This window comes from Erythrolamprus reginae, chromosome Z (assembly GCF_031021105.1).
Source record: "Erythrolamprus reginae isolate rEryReg1 chromosome Z, rEryReg1.hap1, whole genome shotgun sequence".
NCBI classification, from domain to species: domain Eukaryota; kingdom Metazoa; phylum Chordata; class Lepidosauria; order Squamata; family Dipsadidae; genus Erythrolamprus; species Erythrolamprus reginae.
This window is the reverse complement of record NC_091963.1, coordinates 3675121-3695376: the sequence shown is the minus strand read 5'-3', so window position 1 is coordinate 3695376 and position 20256 is coordinate 3675121. Positions and strand designations below refer to the sequence as shown.

General features: G+C 44.1%; 2 protein-coding genes across 14 annotated transcripts in view; both read right to left on the bottom strand.

Annotated features, from left to right (window-relative positions):
* Positions 1 to 673: 673 nt before the first annotated feature.
* On the bottom strand, positions 674 to 6740 carry IBA57 (iron-sulfur cluster assembly factor IBA57). 5 transcript variants are annotated; one of them, XM_070726861.1, is made up of 4 exons: positions 6230 to 6370; positions 5445 to 5539; positions 4871 to 5202; positions 674 to 2065 (listed from the first exon to the last, which is right to left on the bottom strand). In XM_070726861.1, exons 3-4 carry the CDS (start codon positions 4974 to 4976, stop codon positions 1671 to 1673), a joined length of 501 nt encoding a protein of 166 aa, XP_070582962.1. In that variant the 5' UTR covers positions 4977 to 5202; positions 5445 to 5539; positions 6230 to 6370; the 3' UTR covers positions 674 to 1670. The 5 variants fall into 5 exon arrangements, with proteins under 5 accessions (XP_070582962.1, XP_070582961.1, XP_070582966.1 ...); XM_070726860.1 differs by lacking the exons at positions 5445 to 5539; positions 6230 to 6370 and adding an exon at positions 6379 to 6740; XM_070726865.1 differs by lacking the exon at positions 5445 to 5539 and having other exon boundaries at positions 6230 to 6356.
* A 5685-nt stretch (positions 6741 to 12425) lies between these two features.
* The window catches only part of GJC2 (gap junction protein gamma 2), a 74107-nt gene continuing 66276 nt past the window's right edge, over positions 12426 to 20256 (bottom strand). For 7 of the 9 annotated variants that reach the window (XM_070729624.1, XM_070729619.1, XM_070729623.1 and 4 more), the window contains one exon: positions 12426 to 17789. In XM_070729624.1, coding sequence (XP_070585725.1) covers positions 16510 to 17769 — 1260 coding nt within the window. In that variant the 5' untranslated portion in view covers positions 17770 to 17789 and the 3' untranslated portion in view covers positions 12426 to 16509. The remainder of the gene's footprint in view (positions 17790 to 20256) is intronic. The other 2 variants (XR_011556966.1, XR_011556965.1) reach the window with 1 other exon arrangement.

Below are 20256 nucleotides of genomic sequence, written 5' to 3'. Positions count from 1 at the left end.
ACTGATTCATTTGGCAAGAGGGAAGGCTGGACAGTGGGAAAAATAATTATTTTGGATGACTAAGTCACAAATAATATTAATCTGAATTCAAAATATTGATATCTATATAGTAGTCCAGTCATGGCAAACCTATGGCATGCGTGCTGGAAGCGGCATGCAAATCCATCTCTCCAGGCACGTCAACCGTTACCTGTTGCTCTTTCGAATTCAGGTGTTGTGTGCAGAGAACTGGAAGGGTAGATCCCTGGCACCCATGGGCACTTCCAGAAACCAGATCAGGTGATTGGAACACATACACAATGTTGGAAACTGGAAGCTCATGCGCACCAGGGAACTGCTCTTTGTTTCTGGTGCTTCCATGCGGGTTTCTGGCGCTCTCCCGCGCATACGTTCTCATTCCGGCACTCTCACCAACACAGCCGAAGCACATAAAGTTTTAAAATTTCTATGAAGTTTAAAATTCTTTCACTAGTATTTTTGCCATTTCCAAATGACAATCATGTGACCCCCAAGACAAGACAACAGTTGTAAATCATTGCCTGTTGCCCAGCACTCAGATTTTGACCATGTGACCATGGGGACATTGTAGTGGTTGTATGTATGAGGACCGGGTCATAAGTCACTTTTATCAATGTCCTTGTAACTTTCAACAGTCACTAAACAAATGGACGTAAGTTGAGGATTAGCTATAATATTTTATTTTATTTATTTATTAGATTTGTATGCCACCCATCTCCGTAGACTCGGGGCGGCTAACAACAATAAAAAAAAGCATATAACAAATCTAATATTTAAAATAACTTAAAAAATCCTTATTAAAAACCAAGCAAGCACACACACAAACATACCATGTTTAAATTGTATAGGCCTAGGGGGAAAGGATATCTCAGTTCCCCCATGCCTGACGACAGAGGTGGGTTTTAAGGAGCTTACGAAAGGCAAGGAGGGTGGGGGCAATTCTGATCTCTGGTTCCAGAGGCCCGGGGCCGCCACAGAGAAGGCTTTTCCCCTGGGTCCCGCCAGATGACATTGTTTAGTCGATGGGACCCGGAGAAGACCAACTCTGTGGGACCTAACTGATCGCTGGGATTCGTGAGGCAGAAGACGGTCCCGGAGATATTCTGGTCCGATTTCCCGATCAAATAAGCAATGGAAGTGAAGAATCCAAGTCAATTCATTTCTTTAACTTGGCAACTTTAACTTAAAAACTTGGCAACTTCAATGCTCAGAATTCCCCGTGGTGGCTGGGGAATTCTGGGAGTTGAAGCCCATAGCACTAAAAGTGGTTAATTTGGAGAAATACTTATCTAAAGGGGGAAAGAATCTCAGGAAAAGAACCATGAAGTGGAAACTAGTATCAATAACTAGACAAGATAATAAATCTAGAGTTGGGACAAAACTTGCAAGAGTTTAAATTTTTCCTTGATTATTAGATTTTGTTTCTCTGGAAGGAAAGAAAAGGAGGATGAGCGGAGGAATTGGACAAAGCTACGACATCATGACTGTCAGAGAATAAATAATAAGGACCTAAAATTTTCCTTCAATGTCAAACTAGGCACCATCCATCATACAGGATTCTTCTTTTCAAAGTCACTAATTTTCGGAATTGTGAAAAGAAGTATCTAAAGAAAATAAATGTTGAGGTAAGTCACACTCAGCAGAAGGTCAGGCTATTTATTGGCAGGTTGGGGCCACCATGTAGGAACGGATGCTGTGACCATAACTTGCGAATCTTTGGCGACTTTGAGCCGCAGTGGACCCTTCGTGGTCGCCAAACGCAGCAAGGCAATTCCGAACTCGTTCTCGCCCGCGCGGAATTTTCCAGCCGACTTCCCCGATTCGGTCACAATCTCGGTACCTTCGGCGAGGCTTTCAAAAGGCACCAGTGGCGAGAGCTGAATGGGCAGGAGCCGTTTCCGGATGACCCCCATGTGGTGAGTCCTAGCCGTTAACTCCTGACCGATATAACAGCCTTTTGTAAAACTTACGCCGTTCAGATAAACCAAGTTGGACTCCAAAGGTAAAGCGGTTCCATGCGGGAGATCTTTCACGCCTTCAGGGACACCTGGGAGGAAACAAGACGGAATGGTTGAATTGTAGGACTATTGCGGTTCGAGAAGACAGCCAATTCTTCAGACAAGGTTTCATTGGAAGTGAACACTATGCTGATATAACAGTACAGGCATTCCTTGACTTACTTACAATAGTTTGTTCAAAGTTATAGCAGTACAGTGTTCCCTCGCTTTTCGCGGGGGATGCGTTCCGAGACCGCCCGCGAAAGTCAAACTTACGCAAAGTAGAGATGCGGAGTAAATACACTATTTTTGGCTATGAACAGTATCCCAAGCCTTCCCTTCACACTTTAAACTCCTAAATTGCAATTTTCCATTCCCTTAGCAACCATTCAGATTATTATTCACCATGTTTATTTATTAAAGTTTATTTAAAAAAATATTTATTAAAGGCAGACGAAAGTTTGGCAATGACATATGACGTCATCGGGAGGGAAAAACCATGGCATAGGGAAAAAACCCCGCAAACTATTTTTTAATTAATATTTTTGAAAAACCGTGGTATAGACTTTCCGCGAAGTTCGAACCCGCGAAAATCGAGGGAACACTGTACTGAAAAATAAACCTTGCAGCAATGACGGCGAAATTATGGCACAGGTGTCATATGTCCTGGCACACAAGCCGTTATCCTAGCTCAGCTCCAACGTGCATGTGTGCCAGCTGATGTTTGGCTTGCACAAAGGTTCTGGGAGGACGTTTTTGGCTTCCAGACAGCCTGGCAGGGATGGGGGGGCCCCGCGGTTTTGCCCTCCCCCAGCTCCAGGGAAGCCTTTGCGGAGGGCGAAACAGGGGCCTACTGGGCGCATTGGAAGTTGAGAAACAGCCGTTTCCAGAGGGTCTCCAGGGGGTGGGGGGCAGCTGTTTTCACCCTCCCCCAGGCATTGAATTATGAGTGTGGGCACTCATGCATGCACAATAGCGCACGCCCACGCTCTTTTGGCCCCAGAGGAAAAAAGGTTTGCCATCCCTGCCTTGCAGCATCCCGATGGTCATGTGATCAAAAATCAGACAGTTGACAGTATTTCTGATTGTTGCGGTGTTCCGGGGTCATGTGATTCTCTTTTTGCGACCTTCTGATAAGCAAAGTCAATGGGGGAGCCAGATTCACTTAACTACCATGTCACTAAGTGAACAACGGCCGTGATTCATTTAACAACGGCAGCAATAAAGATTGTAAAATGGAGACCCAAAAAAATTAAAATGACTTAGCCACCATCTCATTTAGCAACAGAAATTTTGGCCTCTATTGTGGTCATAAGTCAAGGACTACCTCTGTGTGGGGAGGACCTTGCGAAGCAGGAGGAAGAGCCACAAATGAGGCAGTGGCCAGATAAAAGGTTGCTGAGCCCGCAGAAGGAAAAGGGGCATAGCAAACATCTCAGAAGGGATCCACCCAGGGGTGGGCAGCAGGCAGGATGGGGTGGAACTGAAGATGCCTGCGTAGCTCCAGCTGATTGGCAGCTGTCACTTCCTGGATTACTGGTCTCAGCTCGGCTCTCCTTTTTTCCTCTGCTGCGGCCTGCGTCTGTGATCCTTGCTTTTTTCCTCTTTCCTCCTTCCTGGCCTCGGACGAGCTTCCCTCTCTCCTGCCCGGCTCCCCTCCAGCCTCACACGGCCCCCTCCTACTTAAGTGCAAGCAGAAGGCGTGGGTGGAAGCAGCGCTGGCAGCATTTATGCTTCTGGCAGCATCCGTTCGCCTAGCTCAGTGTTTTTCCATCAGGTGTGCTGCGAAGAAGGAAGCTCAGCTTCCGGTCTCGCAACTTTTTGCTGAGGGCGCGAAGAGCAAAAAGTTGCGAGACCGGAAACTGAGCTTCCTTCTTCGTGCCTTCCAGGTTTTCCGGCAACTGCAGTGCCCTGCCCACCTGGAGCTTCCCTGGCGGCGGCAGCAGGTGACCTTTGGGGCCCGGCAGGAGGGCGCTGGCAGCAGGAGGGCGCCGGCAGCAGCAGCACCAGGCAGTAGCCATGGGGGGGGGCGGCTGCAAGCGGTCGGCAAAGGCGTACACCACGCCAGCAACAGCAGCATTGGGCAGTAGCTGTGGGGCGGTGGTAGGCCGGTTGGCTGCGAGCGGGAGCTCCAGGGTGGAGGCACCGACAGCGGCGGCTGGACATGGAAAGAGAGAAAGAAAGAGAGAGAGAGAAAGAGAGAGAGAGAAAGAGAGAGAGAGAAAGACAGAGAGAGAAAGAAAGAAAGAGAAAGAGAGAGAGTGAGCAAGAGAGAAAGAGAGGGAAAGAAAGAGAGAGGGGGGGAAAGGAGAGGAAGGGAGAAAGAGAGAGAAATGAGAGAAAAAAGGGGAGAAAAAAAGAGAAAAGAGAAAATGATTGAGGCAGAGAATGAGAGGAAAGAGAGAAACAAAAGAGAGAAGTGTTTCTTGATTTAAAGCATATGATAAAAAGCACCCAAAGAATAAGAGAGAAAATACCCCAGCCCTCACGTGTTTTTGGAAATGGTTCAAGAGTGTGTATACACACACACACACACACACACAAGGGGGAGAGGAGACAGGGATGGAAAAAGAAAGGAGAGTGTCTTAGAGTGTCATTTTGGTTGAAGCAAATTGTCACCCCAGCGAGCGACACTGGTAAGGTTGCAAGTCGAGGACTTAACAGATCACTTAAATGATGATGATTGTTCAAGTCATTCCCACCAGATCACATGGCTGGCAATCACTCCTACCCAGTCACATGACCCATTAAGCCACACCCACAAAACAAGCCACACCCACAGTGTGGCAGTAAAAAAAAATTGCTGCCCATTACTGGATCTACCCTAGTGATGACAGGTGTCAGGGCACTTTTACCTTGTTGATACCTGTGCCGGTGGTAATCCTTCAGCTCCCCAAGACGGCATCTGGGGACGACCTCCAGAGGGTTCACATCTTTGCGGGTGATCAGCCTCCAACCCATGATCTTCACTCTGGGATCTGTGGTTAGAACTACAGCTTGGCCACCGTGTTGCAAACCCTCCGATGGTTCATTTGTAACGACGGCCCACAGGGCGAGGTCAAGGCAGGGCGAGATGTCTAATTTCCTGCGGATCTTATAGAGTTTCAGATGCTTTTTGAAGGAGTCCACGAGACCGGCATCACACTCCAACAAGACCTGCTGTTCTTCTTGCTTGTTTTCATGGAGCCTGAAAACCGAAATAAATAATTCAACAACCTTCATGGGGGAAAATCTAACACTATTTCGTAGCACTGTTGCACTGGCTAACTTTTTTGGGGGGTAATTTTATTTATTTATTTAGTCAAGTACGTATTGGTGGTATACAAAGCTATAATAATATTTATATACATGATACTAGTAAAAGAGAAACACTAGGATAGAGAACAGAAGGCACAGAAGAGGGGAGTTTGGCAGACACCCTTTACTGACCTCTTAGGAATCGGGAGAAGTCAACAGTGGATTGTCTTGGGGCGGGGGGTTGTACTTTTTCTCCACAATTTCCATTTTTATGTCAACACATATACCTTAAAATATCATTAAATATACATTAAAAAATGTACTTTTTATTGTACTTTTTATTCAAAAAAACAAGATCCTTTTTCACACCTATTTTTATCCTGTTCATGTCTTTTTCTTCATTCCGTTACACGGAATGCATGGCTGTTCTTAACTGTTTTAAATCGTCCGGTAGCTCTTTGTTACTGTTTTTAGGAAGTTTTCTGTTTTCTGTTAGGAAGTTTTCTGTTTTCTGTATATCTTTTTTATTTGTATTTGGCTGTGAACACCCAGAATCTTCTGGGAGTTGGGCGGCATATAAGTCTAAATACTATTGATTGTTTCCCGATGGCTTATTTGACCCGTATGACAATCATTAAGTGTTTTTTACCTCATGATTCTTGACAAATGTATCTTTTTCTTTTATGTACACCAAGAATATATGCACCAGAGACAAATTCCTTGTGTGTCCAATAATACTTGGCCAATAAAGAATTCTATTCTATTCCATTCCATATTTTCTATTCTATTCTATTCAATTCCATATATTCTCTTCCATATTTTCTATTCTATAATAAATATATACATTCCCCTCCTTCAATTCTGACTAACTCAATATCTCTTGTATTTTCATTTGTCTTCAGAAATTAAAATACAAGAAAACTCCATTTTAGTTATTGCAATAGTACTACAAAACCCAAGTTGCAAGTACGTATTACAAAGTCCGTTCTACGTGGCCTCAGCAGCCTCGAGTCCTTTTCGCCCATGGAATAGGGCACTACAACTCCCATGGTTCCCTGCCGCCGCCGCCGCTGGATGATGACAGTCGCATTCCGGCCACGGCTCCCCGGCTGAGCCCCGTACGTACCTGTACGCAATGACATCATAGAGGCACCTCCCCTGGACGTTGAGGGCGTGTGCGTAAAGCGCGCGCGGCGTGGCTCCGCCCACCTCTTCGAAAGGGGTCACGTCATTGGTGAGGAGTCCTTGGAGGAAAGAGAGCGTCTCGGGGCCTTGCAAGCGGAGGAGCGCGCGGTGTTTCAACGGAAAGCAAACGGCACTCGCTCTTAGGCCGCCTCCGCCCGTGTGCAAATTTCGCGGGAGGCCCCGCCGCAGCGCCGCGCTCGCCCTCACCAGCATGGCGGCGTAGCGGAGAGCGACCAAGGACCTGGAAAAGACCTCAGCGCCGCCATCTTGTGTATGGTCGAGGGCGGAGCGAAAAAGCGTCAAGTGCGCAAGCGCAGAGTCCCCATTAGCGAATATTTTGGCCAACTGACGTAAAAGGGCGGGGCCGAGCTCCGCAGGTGGCTTCTAATTGGCCGAGCGGTGCTGAATGCAGAAGCGACGTGGGGCCTTTGCGCCAAAGACTTATTTTACTATATACACTGCTCAAAAAAATAAAGGGAACTCTCAAAGAACACATCCTAAATCTGAATGAATGAAATATTCTCATTGAATACTTTGTTCTGTACAAAGCTGAATGTGCTGACATGTGAAATTGTCAATCATTGTTGCTTCTTAAGTGGACAGTTGGATTTTACAGACGTTTGATTTCCTTGGAGTTATAGTGTGTTGTTTAAGAGTCCCCTTTATTTTTTTGAGCAGTGTATATTAACGTTTCATCTAAATTAGTAAAACGTACCAAACCAGATGGCAGAAATATTATTTTCAAACACCGATGCCCAGGCCATCTAGGCACTGAAGCACACAAGCATTCATTTACGTTTAAAAAATAAGATGGTGGATCTTTTCCAATACATGGCAATGAAAAATGACTATGGAGATGATGATAATAATAATAATAAGAGGCAGTTTAAAAACAATTTAAAACCCGCTAATAAAATCATATATAGTATATCCTTTATGGCTGGATCCAAAATCTGAGTCATTGGATCAACGGCCCCAGGCCTGCTGGCACAGCTAGGTCTTTCTTCTTGAAAGTCGCCAGTGATTAAACTCATAACATCCGAAGGCAACTTCTGTTCCATTGGCTGATTGTTTTCACTGCCAAAAAATTCCTCCTTATGACCTTTAAAGCCCTACATGGCATTGGACCAGAGTACCTCCTGAACCGCCTGCTACCGCACGAATCCCAGCAACCTATAAGATCCCAGAGTTGGCCTTCTCCGGGTCCCGTCGACTAAACAATGTTGTTTGGCGGGCCCCAGGGGAAGAGTCTTCTCTGTGGCGGCCCCAGCCCTCTGGAATCAACTCCCCCCGGAGATTAGAACTGCCCCCACCCTCCCCGTCTTTCGTAAACTACTCAAGACTCACTTATACTGCCAGGCTTGGGGGGAGTTCAGACACCTTTTCCCCAGGCTCTTTTATATTTTGTTTTATGTTTGGTATGAATGTGTTGTTTGGTTTTTTAAATATGATAGGGTTTTATATGCTTTTTTAAATATTAGATTTGTTCTACTATAATATTGTTTTTATTATTGTTGTGAGCCACCCCGAGTCTTCGGAGAGGGACGGCATACCCAATCTAATAAATAATAATAATAATAATAATAATAATAATAATAATAATGATATTTTTAGGTTGAGTCATTCGTTGGTCAGTTTCCATGCATTATTCCTTTTTTGTCCTTCAAGTGCTTTGGAAATTAGCTTGACTTCCTCCTCTCTGTGGCAGCTCCTCAAATATTGGAAGACTGCTGTCTCCCCTGGTCCTTCTTTTCATTAAACTAGCCATGCCCAGTTCCTGCAAGCGCTCTTCATATATTTTAGTCTCCAGTCCCCTAATCATCCCGGAGGCTCTTCTCAACATCTTTTTATAGTGTGGCGACCAAAATTGTATGCAATACTCCAGGTGCAGTCTAACTAAAGCTTTATAGAATGCTATTAGTACCTCACTTGATCTAGATAATAACTCTCTTTTAATGCAATTTAGGATTGGACTGGCTTTTTTGGCTGCCACCAGACACTGCTGGCTCATGTTTAGCTGGTTGTCCACTAGAACTCCCAAGATCCCTCTTACAGTCACTTATTAAGCCTGGTTTCACCCAGTTTATATGTATACTTTTGGGGTTTTTTACCTAAGTGTAGGACTTTACTTTTTTCTACATTGAATTGTTCAGTTCTGAATGGGTGGGGCATATGTCTGTAAGGGTTAGTTTTGATGGCACCCTTCCATCCCCTCCGTCATCCAATCAGAATTGATGGCGTTTCTTGGGTGGGAAAGGAAGTCTTCAAGGCAATTTAACAGCAGCCCCAATTAGTTGAACCACACCTAACCACAGGTGAAACTCCCTTATCTCCTGTAGTATTTACGCAGCCGCTCTTTCCTAGTCATTGCCCTGCGGCTACGTACATCAATGAATGTCTCTTCATCTGAATCCAGCGAAGATAAGGAGGAGGATGAATTATTCACTAATGGACTGCCTGCCATGACCCCCTCTGAGGATCCCATTTCACAGTCACTCCCTGCTTCCGATGCTTCGCTGTCCGAAGCAGTCGGCAGTAAAACTGGCCTCTGACATGGGGAGGATTCACCCACATCCACCCCCACAGTCCTTGGGGCAGGAGCTTGCCCAGAGCCAACCACAACAGTTTGCTGGAAGTTTGTTCCAAGCCTCTACTACTCTTTCAGTCAAAAAATATTTTCTCGTGTTGCTTCTGATCTTTCCCCCAACTAACCTCAAATTGTGCCCCCTTGTTCCTGTGTTCACTTTCCTATTATGTCACCAAATAAGCAAACAAACATAAACAACAACCAACAAACAGCTTCCAGGACTCCAGCTCCGGATTTTGCCTCCAGGTTTACTCCCGAAGCCTTTTCCAATGATGGGTATAGCCACAAGGCTGTGAATGTTTGTGTCTTTGTCTTGGCAAAGCTTGCTTTTTGGCAGCTGCCCTGATAAAATGAACAGTGACTGCTCGAAGTCACAGCAGCACTCAAAAGCGATTTATGACCTGTCCTCGGAGTTATGACGATTGCATCATTCCCCACAGTCACGTGATCAAAATTTAGGCACTTGGCAACCAGCATTATTTACAATGGTTGTAGTATCTGAGGATAACAGGGTCTCCATTTGCAACTCTCCCGGCTGGCTCTCCAGCAAGCAAAGTGAGTGGAGGGGACCCAATTCATGAATTGCTTAATAACTATGGTGATCTGCTTATCAAAAGGTGGTAAAATGGGCGTGGCTCTTTGTGTGCCTAACAAAGGAAAGTCTTATCCCAACTGTGTTCATAGGTTGAGGACTATCTGTAAAGTGAGTGGGGTGTCCACTCTGATTCTAGAGTTGCATATTGGCTGGGAGTTGCATGAATCAATGAATCCATCTACATTATGTCACAAAAGTGAGGTTACCCCTCATGTTTTGTAAATATTTAAGTATATCTTTTGTTGTGGTTAGCTCTGGCCCAGCTCTTGCCCCAAGGAATGTGCAGGTGGATGTGGGGGAAACATCCACATGCCGCAGGCCTGTTTTGCTCCTGATGGAATCTGCCGATGAAGCCTCCTCTGACCAAGGAAGCGTGAGTGACAGGGAAGAGGGGAGTTTGGCAGACAGCCCAGGAGATCAATCATGTGTATCATCCTTGGATTCTGAACAAGAATTAATGACACATCCACGCATGCATAGAGTGATGCATAGGAGACAACAACTGAAGGATTATTACAAGAGAAAATGAGGCCACCTGTGGTTGGGTGGGGGCTCCAGTAATTAGGGCTGCTGCTATAAATAGCAGCGTGTGGGTTTGGCTGTTGTGGAAGATTATCTGATCGTTGTTCTTCAGGAATCATGTGTTGCTGTTTTCTGGACTTTGTTGATTTTTCACGCCTTTGAAACCAAAGTAGAGCAATGTGTGTGTGTGTGTGTCTCACTTCGTTGGAAGAAGGGGTGGGAAGTTTCTTCACAGCTGCTAGCTAAGTACTTAATGTCTGCTTAAGGGAAATTGTACAGACTACCCGGTTGTTTTGGGACGAGTGCTCTTTGCAATACAAAAAGAGTGCTTCGTTTATTTGGACTTTTGTGATAAACAACATTGTTTTGAATTTTCAAACGTGTGTGTGTGTCTGAAATTTGTACCCTTGAATTTTCGGGAGGCTCCTACCAGAGAGCCCGGCAGAACATCTTTTGATGTGACAACACTAGAAATGACACTTGACTACAATGTAAAGTAGTGAACATACAGCTTGTATAACAGTGTAAATGTGCTGTTCCCTCAAAATAACACAACACGCAGCCATAGTTCCCTCTAAGCTGAGCAGTGAGCAATCGCTCACTTAAAAATCATCATCAACTCAGAGTTTTCCAAACCTGCCCAGAAGCCGAGAGGGAAAGAGTGAGAGGGAAGGAGAGAGAGAGGAAGAGAGAGAAACAGATAGAAAAAAGAGAGGAAGGAAAAGAGAAAGAAAAAGAATGGGAGTAAGGAAGAGAGAAAGAAAATCAAAATCTAGTTTGAAACTAGCTCAACTATTTAAGTGGCATTTTGATATTGATAGAGTTGCCCTATTATGAGCTCACTGTTATAGACACACAGTACAGTATTTTATTTTGAAATTCTCTGAGGCAAAACAGGGTGGGTTTTTTGTTTGTTTGTTTGTTTATTTATTTAATATTTCTGTGCCGCCCAGTCCCAAAGGGACTGCCGCTCAGACACTATACTTTTCCGCCCACCCCAAAATAAATTAGAGGGAACACTGCACGCAGCCATTGATGTCTAAACTGCTGACAACAAAAGTTGAGTGCGCCTTATACTGTACTTCGAATGTAGCTTTTTGAAGCTTTTTTCCCCCAGTCCTAATGAGGTGCTAACAATCTTCCATTCCTACTTGCTCCAAAGAAGTTTTCTTCCAGCCCTTTGCAGGCTTGTTTTCATCCCACAGTGCTTTATTGTGCAAGTGGTTTACAGCATTTTGCACCTAACAATCTGGATCATTTTACTGATCTTGGAAGGATGGAAGTGTTCGGAAACTTCAGATCGTGCAGAATGCAGCTGCGAGAGCAATCATGGGCTTCCCCAGGTATGCCCATGTCACACCAACACTCCGCAGTCTGCATTGGTTGCCGATCAATTTCCGGTCACAATTTAAAGTGTTGGTTATGACCTATAAAGCCCTTCATGGCATCGGACCAGAATATCTCCGGGACTGCCTTCTGCCGCACGAATCCCATTGACCGGTTAGGTCCCACAGAGTTGGCCTTGTCCGGGTCCCGTCGACTAAAAATGTCGTTTGGCGGGACTCAGGAGAAGACCCTTCTCTGTGGCGGCCCCGACCCTCTGGAACCAGCTCCCCCCGGAGATCAGAATTGCCCCCACCCTCCTTGCCTTTTGTAAAGTTCTTAAAACCCATCTTTGCCGTCAGGCATGGAGGAAACTGAGACATCTCCCCCGGGCCTATACAGTTTATACACGGTATGTTTGTGTGTATGTTTGCTTTTAATAATGGGGCTTTTAGTGTTTTTAAATTATTAGATTTGTTCTTACATTGTCTTTGTTATTGTTGTGAGCCGCCCCGAGTCAACGGAGAGGGGCGGCATACAAATCTAATAAATAAAAAAATAAAAAAAATAAAAAAATAAAGTCAGAATCAACCCTGAGCTGGTCAGGATCAAACTACTAGCAGTCAGCAGCTTGTAATGCTGCATTCTAACCATTGCACCACCATGGCTGGTCCATCCATCCATCCGCGTCTATCTAATCATCTACCTACCTATACACCCAATCCAACATCTAACTCACTCTTTTATTTATATGTGGTTATCAGTCTGCTAGCAGTCACGGCTATTCAAGAATGAAATCTTGTTTTGTTTCTTTCCATTGAAACTGCTAGTTAGTTAGGGCAGCATGAAAAAATTACTGAGACACTCAAGATGCAGTGAATCAACTAAGTTTTGGAAAGCTGATTCTATGTGACACTTAGAATAACCTTTCCCCTAAATAAATGCACTACCACATCCAGAATATGATGAAACAAAAGGAACATTTTGTTCCGTATTTATTAGTACTGAACACTGAACACCCAAAAATGTTTACTGTTTGTAAGTAATTATTCCACGTACAACTTGTAAATAGCATTTACAATGAAACATATTAGGGATCGACAACATACTTTCTGGCTGCGTTCACACAAAAGATTTAATATGACAAATTCATCCATTTTCTCAGCTCAGACAATAATCCTGAGAAGGTTTAATCTCACCCGAGATAAAATGAACCTTGCTTCAAAACTAGGAGAATTCCTCTTAAGTTCACATTGGCAAATTTAAGCAGGGGTCAACCCAGCCATTTTCTGTAACTTTTAAACGTGTCGTGTGAACGCAGCTAAAATGGGTTTCTTACACAACTGGCAAATGTACAAGAAAAAAAGACCAAAAAAAATAGAGGTCAAAACTCCGTTAACAGCATGGATTTGTTATGGCTATTTAGTTAATTTCAAGTATTTCCCAGCGGAATGGAATGCGAATGGCAGTGTGTTTGTGTGTAGGCTTTGGTTGTGCGGCTGTCGGAAGGGAAGAGGGGTGGTGTTTGCTCAAAGGTGGAGGAAAGATGATGGTATCTCAAAACCACCACATCCAGATTAAAATCTTTAGAGTTTGGAGAACACAACTGCTGAACTGGAACAGTTACTGTTAAAAAAGCTCTCCTTTTTTTGCATTATAGATTTAATATTTTGGTAATTCACTTTTTTAAAAAAAAAAAATACTGCAGCAGGTATATAAGAGTCTTCCCTCACAAAATGGACTTGTGAACCATCTATTTTGAACAGTTCTGGGGGGGTTTTGTCCATAAACGTAGGCTTGTTTTTAATTATGATTTTCATCCAGGACCAATCTAGGCAAAGTTGAATTATCCTTTTGAAAACAAGATCTACCAGCAGATTCATGTTTTTCAAACCTGACATCAAAACCAGACTTTCCAGAATAATTTTTAATAAAATTCTCCACTGCAAAAATCTTCATTTTGGGATGAATAGGGATGAGAGAGACCTGTTTCTGCCCACCGCAAAATTGTAAACATAGATTTTTCTTCATTCCATTGGAAGAAAGCATTTTTCCTTCAAAAATTAATTCTTGTTCTTGCCTGAATCTTCTGATTCTACCTTGGATAAGATTTGTAGCAACAGACAGATTTGTTTTCTTGAGGCCACTTAGCTTATCGTACCTGAGAGGTGTTCAGTGTATCTCAAGATGGCAACTTGATGGTCTACAAGTTTGTGGAATCTTCTGAAAATTACCCAATGGATCTCAGGACTGATACTTCCTGTTATATACATGAAACACATGAAACTCTGGATTCCATAAAGACATCTTAAAGACCTCCTTCTGCGACTGATCGATGCTTGCAACCATTTTCCATTCCTGAGGTCCATTCCACAATCCCGAGGAACGCCAGTGACACCAATCTGGAGGGCTAACTCTGCGCAATATACAAATTCATGGGAGTAAAAATGGAGAGTTGTGTTTTGGCAGTGGATAAAACAACATTAAGGCTGTTTCCCTCCCCCCCAACATGGAATAATAGAGTTGGAAAGGATTGTTGAGGTCCTCTAGTCCAACCTCCTGCTTAGCCCTCAAGATCCATAACTGACACAAACGTAAGGCTTCTGGAGGACTTCAATGGAGAAGGGATTTGCTGGTCTTAAGAGACGTTAGGGGCAGGTAGGTTTATGGAGTTTGAATAAGCAATTCTCTCTTGGCTGATCTCAAGAGCTAAGCAGGATCAGACTTCGTTATAGAGGACTTAAAATGGGAGCTGTAAAACCTCTCAGAGATGTAGGCCAGACAAGGAGACGTACAATATTCTGGAAGAAAACAGTGGCAAATAGTTTCTGAATTAAACTCAACAAATACTATTTCCAGGTCAGTATGATTCTAAACTTCAACCGCTTGAAGAAGTGCGGACTTCCACTCCCAGCCAAGGTGAAGAATTCTGGAGTTGAAGTCCGCAAGCCTTCCCATTGCTAAGGTTCAGAAATACTGGCCTAACACGAACACTCTTTGTAGGGAAAGTGTTAAGAATGCTCCCCTTACACACATTTGAATTAAGGATGCCCAGGTCACCTTCCTTATTCTTTCCATCACAGCAACTTTTATCACACAGGGGCTTCAAGTTCTGGAAGTCTCCAGCCACTGTGAGTGGACCTCAACGCCCAGAATTCTCCAGCTGCACAAATTCCAGGCATTGAAAATCTTCAGGTTGAGGAACGCTGCGTCTACATGCCCGTGTGAAATCTTGATTTCATTTAGACTTCTTGATTATTAACAAGTCATAATCTTTTTATGTCAGCCAAAGAGGAGAGCCTACATTTCACTTCAACCCAAGGAGAACAACCCATAATACCTGCTAGGAGACTATACTGAGTGAATGTTGGTCTGAAGGACCACAGCTCTTCTTGGGCTATATACGACATCTGTAAAGCCACACAGAAGAACAGAACAAAACTGGGGATTTAGGGGGATCCCCATAAAATATCTCCCAACTTCTGGATAGAAGATGTAATGTTTCACTACCACCAATATCTGGGGGATTGTTTTCTCCTCTGCGTAAATGTGAGGACATCTGATTCGCTGTCTCGTCAAAATCAATCATCTTATTTTAACTCTCCTCTCTCTCCACAAAGATGAAACTACAGACGTTTTCCATTCTCCTGCTGGCTGGGGGATTCTGGGAATTGAAGTCCACCATCTCCAAGCAGCCAGCACTGCTTTACAGTGGATAAATTCATTTTCCTCACTCTGCAACCTTGGACAGGTCACAGTCCTTCGTGACATACCCGTCATATCTCCTAGAAATCTATCGGGCTAGTTGCAGAGAAGGAAAAATAAAATAAAGAATAAAATGCCATCCGTGCCCAAATGTACAATATAGATAAAGCCAACCCCAGAAACTTGTTTCAGGCCTCCCTTCTCGTATAGCTCCATTATTTATTTTTATTTTGGGGGGGAAAGACCATATCTGCTTTACACAAACCATTTTGCAGTGAACCACATGCCAAAGTTGCGGGTTAGTGTTACAAATCTAATAAATTGAATTGAATTGAATTTCTAGTCAACACGTTAAGTTTTCAATTTTAAAATCTATCCTTCGACGGATACAGCCCATGATTTAAAACTATATTCTGGGAACGTCTCCAGATGTTTCCGTCCCTCCAAGACCTGGAAATTAATTCAGTTTAGGATTATTTGAGCCCTCAAAAGAAACCTTCCATCCACCAAAGTAGAGGCAGCATGGTTAAGCCCCACAATTGCTGAGCACAGGAGAAAAACTCCAACAGAGAGCTCTCTGGCAAGCAACCATTCATGAACAACCGGACATAATTTATTTAAACCATGTTCCCATCTTACCACGATCACGGGGCAGGAGAGGCAGAAAAGTGGTTAAAAAGACTTTTAAAAAACCCTCCAACGCTCCCTTCTCCAGCCCAAGGCCGTCTTCAAAAGAAAAGACTACGTGAATTATTTGACAGGCACCAAATTGGGAGAAGCAATCCCATCTCGGTAGGAAGCGAAGGTCAAAATAACAAAGAGGAAGGGGCCGGTTAGTTAATTTTTTTTTTTTTAAAGGCAGCTTGTCAGAAGGAAGAAGTGAAAAACTCTCACAAGAGGCGAAGAAGGATAACGCGGTAAAATGCCACCTGTTTCAAAAGAGGGATTATACCTGAGGTTCCCCAACCGTCAAAGGAAGGTTGAGAAATTGGGCTTTTGGGCCGAAGTTTTATCGACAAGAATTTAATTCTGTTTCTTCTGGTCTCTGGAGCCTCCGGTCAAAGGATCCATCTTTCCATCAGCACCTGGTTTGAATCTTCCCCGGGAGAACAAGCTAAACCTCAAGGGTGGATCTGTCCCGCGCGGACCTCTAGCGCAAAGATCCCGCCTTACCCAGAGAATGAAAGATGGGATCAACCAAGCAAGGGGTTGAGAAAAGGCCTCTGGTGGACTAAACGGCTGGTGCCTCGCTTTATAGCCTGGTTCTCATAAGCAAAGAACAGACCCCCCACCACCACCTCCTGATGCCACGGACCCTTTGACCTGTTTCCTCCTCCTTCCTAAATCCATACAGAGTTTTTCCCATCTTTGCCGTTGACGCTACCCTTCTCCGAACCGGCTTTTGGCTTGGCCCTGTGTTTCTCCTGGGCAATGTTGGCCCGGTTCTGCTCTGCCACGGAGCCGCTGGAGCCCGGGCTGCTGGTCCTAGAGGGCTGGCTGTGCCCCTGAGTGCCATTGTAGCTTTGGAACGCGATGTCCAGCTGCTCCTGAGCCACCCGCAAGTGTTTATGGAGGGTCGACAAATCGGGAGGGATGTTGTCGTCGGGGCTGGTGCACTGCTGCTCCTGGACCACATTGGCCAAGTTCTGCTCGTGGGCCATCAGGCTGTTGGGGATCTTGGCCGGCTTGTCCGACTTGACCACCAAGTTGTACTCGGGCGGGCAGGAGATGTTCTTGGGGTAGGCGGCGTAATTGTACGGCGGCTGCCGGAAGCTGTGGATCTTCCGCTCGCGGATGGCGTCACGGATGGTACCGATGCCCAGGTGGCACATCTCCGCCAGGTTGAGCAACAGACAAAGGCAGCTGACCACGTACATCACCAGGAGGAAGATGGTCTTCTCGGTGGGCCTGGACACGAAGCAATCGACGTTGTGGGGACAAGGGTCGCGGGTGCACAGATAGTAGGGCCTGACTTCAAAACCGTAGAGCATGTATTGGCCTATCAGGAAGCAGACTTCCAAGGAGGCCCTGGTGAGAAGCTGGAAGACGTAGATCTTCATCAGCCCTTCTTCTTGGATATGTCTCCGGCCATCGTGTTTCTGCCCCTTCTTCTTCTCCTCTTCCTTGGTCTTCTCCTTCTCTTCGTTCTCCACCATCTCCTCGGAGATCATGGGCTCCTCTTCGGCGCCCAGGGAGTCCTCCAGGCGGTGGGACGCCTGCCAGTTGAGGACGAACTGCTTCTTCTTCTTCTTGAAGCTCCGGAATCTCTTCTTCTCCTCCTCCGAGGACCTGGCGATCCGGTGGATGGCGTAGCCCAGGTAGATGACGGACGGGGTGGAGATCATGATGATCTGGAAGACCCAGAAGCGGACGTGAGAAAGCGGGGCGAAGGCATCGTAGCAGACGTTGTCGCACCCCGGTTGTTTTGTGTTACAGGTGAACTTGCTCTGCTCGTCCGAGTAGATGGACTCGCCCCCCACGGCCGTCAGGACTATGCGGAAGACGATGAGCACAGTCAACCAGATCTTCCCCACAAAAGTGGAGTGGTTGTGGATTTCTTCCAGCAGGCGGGTGAGGAAACTCCAGCTCATGTTGGTCATAAGGGCTGATCATTTACGGCCTGTAAGATACAAAACAAGGAGATGGGAATACATGAATTCCTTCCTTCTTTCCTTCCCTCCTTTCTTCATTCTCTCCCTCCCTCCCTCCCTCATTCATTCGTCGAATTCACTCATTCATTCATTCATTTGTTGAATTCACTCATTCGTTGAATTCATTCATTCATTCATTTGTTGAATTCATTTATTCATTCATTCACTCATTCATTCATTCATTTGTTGAATTCATTTATTCATTCATTCGTTGAATTCACTCATTCGTTGAATTCATTCATTCATTCATTCATTCATTTGTTGAATTCATTTATTCATTCATTCACTCATTCATTCATTTGTTGAATTCATTCATTCATTCATTCATTCGTTGAATTCACTCATTCGTTGAATTCATTCATTCATTCACTCATTCATTCATTCATTCATTCGTTGAATTCATTCATTCATTCGTTCATTGAATTCATTCATTCATTCATTCATTCATTCATTGAATTCACTCATTCATTCGTTGAATTCACTCAATCACTCACTCACTCACTCACTCACTCACTCATTCATTCTGTGCAGTCCTTGGTCTCTGAATTGGTGGTTTAATTGAAGTTTCATGACCCAACTAGGTAACGTCATCAGTGTTAAAATGGAGGAGGAGGAGGAATGTGAGGTTCTTGGTGCTCTTTATGCTTTTCTTGCAGACATTTTATGAGCCAACTAGGTAACATCGTCAGTGCTAGAAAGGAGTGGAGTTTGCTCTATTTATATACAATATAAACTTCCCCTCTCTTCCCCTTCCCTTACTCTCCTCCCCTCCCCTCCTTCTTTTTCTCTCCCCTTTCGCCTTCCATTCCTCCTTCCAGGGTGTCCAGGAGGGGAAGCATTTTGAAATTCCCTGACATTTCCCTGTAACTTGCGATCTGGCTAAGGCGCAGTTGTAGATGAAATGGCTAAGCCGTGGAGAAATATCGGTAGCTGAGGAAGCAAGTTCTTGCCACAGTTATGCTCATTTTTGCTTGACTCTGCCAGGAAGCGTGATTCTTTTTTCTTTTTTTTCCGTGGTTTTTCCCTGACTTTTAAACATTTTAATACAATTTGGTTTTATCCTCGGATTTATTCCGTTTTTTTCACGAATTCCCTGATAATTCCCTGATATTTCCTGAACTGCCGATATCCCTAAAAATTCCCTATTTTCCAGGTTTACTGGACACCCTGTCCTTCCCTCCCCCTTTTTTCTTTCTTCCCCTCCCCCTTTCCCTGTGTGCAACACCCAATAATCCCATACAGTGTGTCCCAAATATATCCACCTGTTACCTGGGAGGACTGCTTAACTCACAGTCTGGTGCCAGGTTGAAAAGTTAATTACAACTTAATTCTTTGCTGTGATCCATTTCTTTCTTTCTTTTTTCTTTTTGCAGGATCCAACCTGGGTCATTCATGAGGACTAGAGTTTTTGTCTTTCCAGCTTTCAGACTCACGGCGGAGCTCACCCTGCCGGAATTTTTCTCACTTCTGCGTTATTCTATGCGTGATATTTATGTGGGGCCTAGTTATCTGTGGATTTTCAATTACTGGTTGGGATGTTAATGGCTGTTGTTGGCTGTTACTTATTTATGTATTAGATTTCTATGCCACCCTTCTCGAGGCGACTCAAGGCAGCATACAACATTATAAAGGCAACAATATACATAAAGAAATCTTCCTACTAGGTATCATAGATATGAGAGTCAAAAAAGAAGAGTACCATTTTAATACAACACTTAATTACAGCAACCAGGATCACTATAGCACAAAATTGGAAGAAAGAAGATCCACCAACAGAAAGAGAGATGATCAAAAAAATACTTTGTGCAGAATATGATACACTAACACAAAAACTGAAAAACGATAAACAAATACAAGACAAAGACACATGGAAAAACTTTTATAATTGGGTTAACAACCTAAAAAAGAATAGCTGTACATAAGGTTAAAATAAAAAAATAAAAGAAAATACAAAATTATTCCAAATATAGATGAATAACACTTTATTTGTTGATAAACTCTTTTTACCTGTATTATTATTATTATTATTTCTATATATGTATAATTACGCTGATACAAATATCCGTGAACTTATAACGAGATATGCTGTAAAGATACAGCAGGGGAGGGGGGAGGGAAGGGGTATATATGTTGTACTGTCATACAACAGACATCTTACAATTGTACTCACAAACTGACAATACACTGATTTGTTTCTGTGTTTTTAATATGTATATAATTCAATAAAAATCTATTTTGAAAAAATCTAAATTACTATAAAAAGGATTGTACAAGATTACTAAAAATGTTAGAAAACCCCATATACAGTCATACACATCCATCCATACACATTCATAATATTGGTTGGGGCCAAACTCATGGCTCATGGTCCCCATGCTCACTGGCGGAGGCAGGTCTTCAGGGCTTCATGAAAGACCAGGAGGGAGGCGGCGGTAC

Coding starts and splice junctions, on each gene's coding strand:
- IBA57 (XM_070726860.1), bottom strand. CDS start 6,650: ATGCTGGTGAGGGCGAGCGCGGCGCTGCGGCGGGGCCTCCCGCGAAAT. Junction 5,203..6,378: donor TATGATGTCATTGCGTACAG/GTACGTACGGGG, acceptor TTCGGTTTTCAG/GCTCCATGAAAACAAGCAAG. Junction 2,066..4,870: donor CCGGCACAGGTATCAACAAG/GTAAAAGTGCCC, acceptor GTTTCCTCCCAG/GTGTCCCTGAAGGCGTGAAA.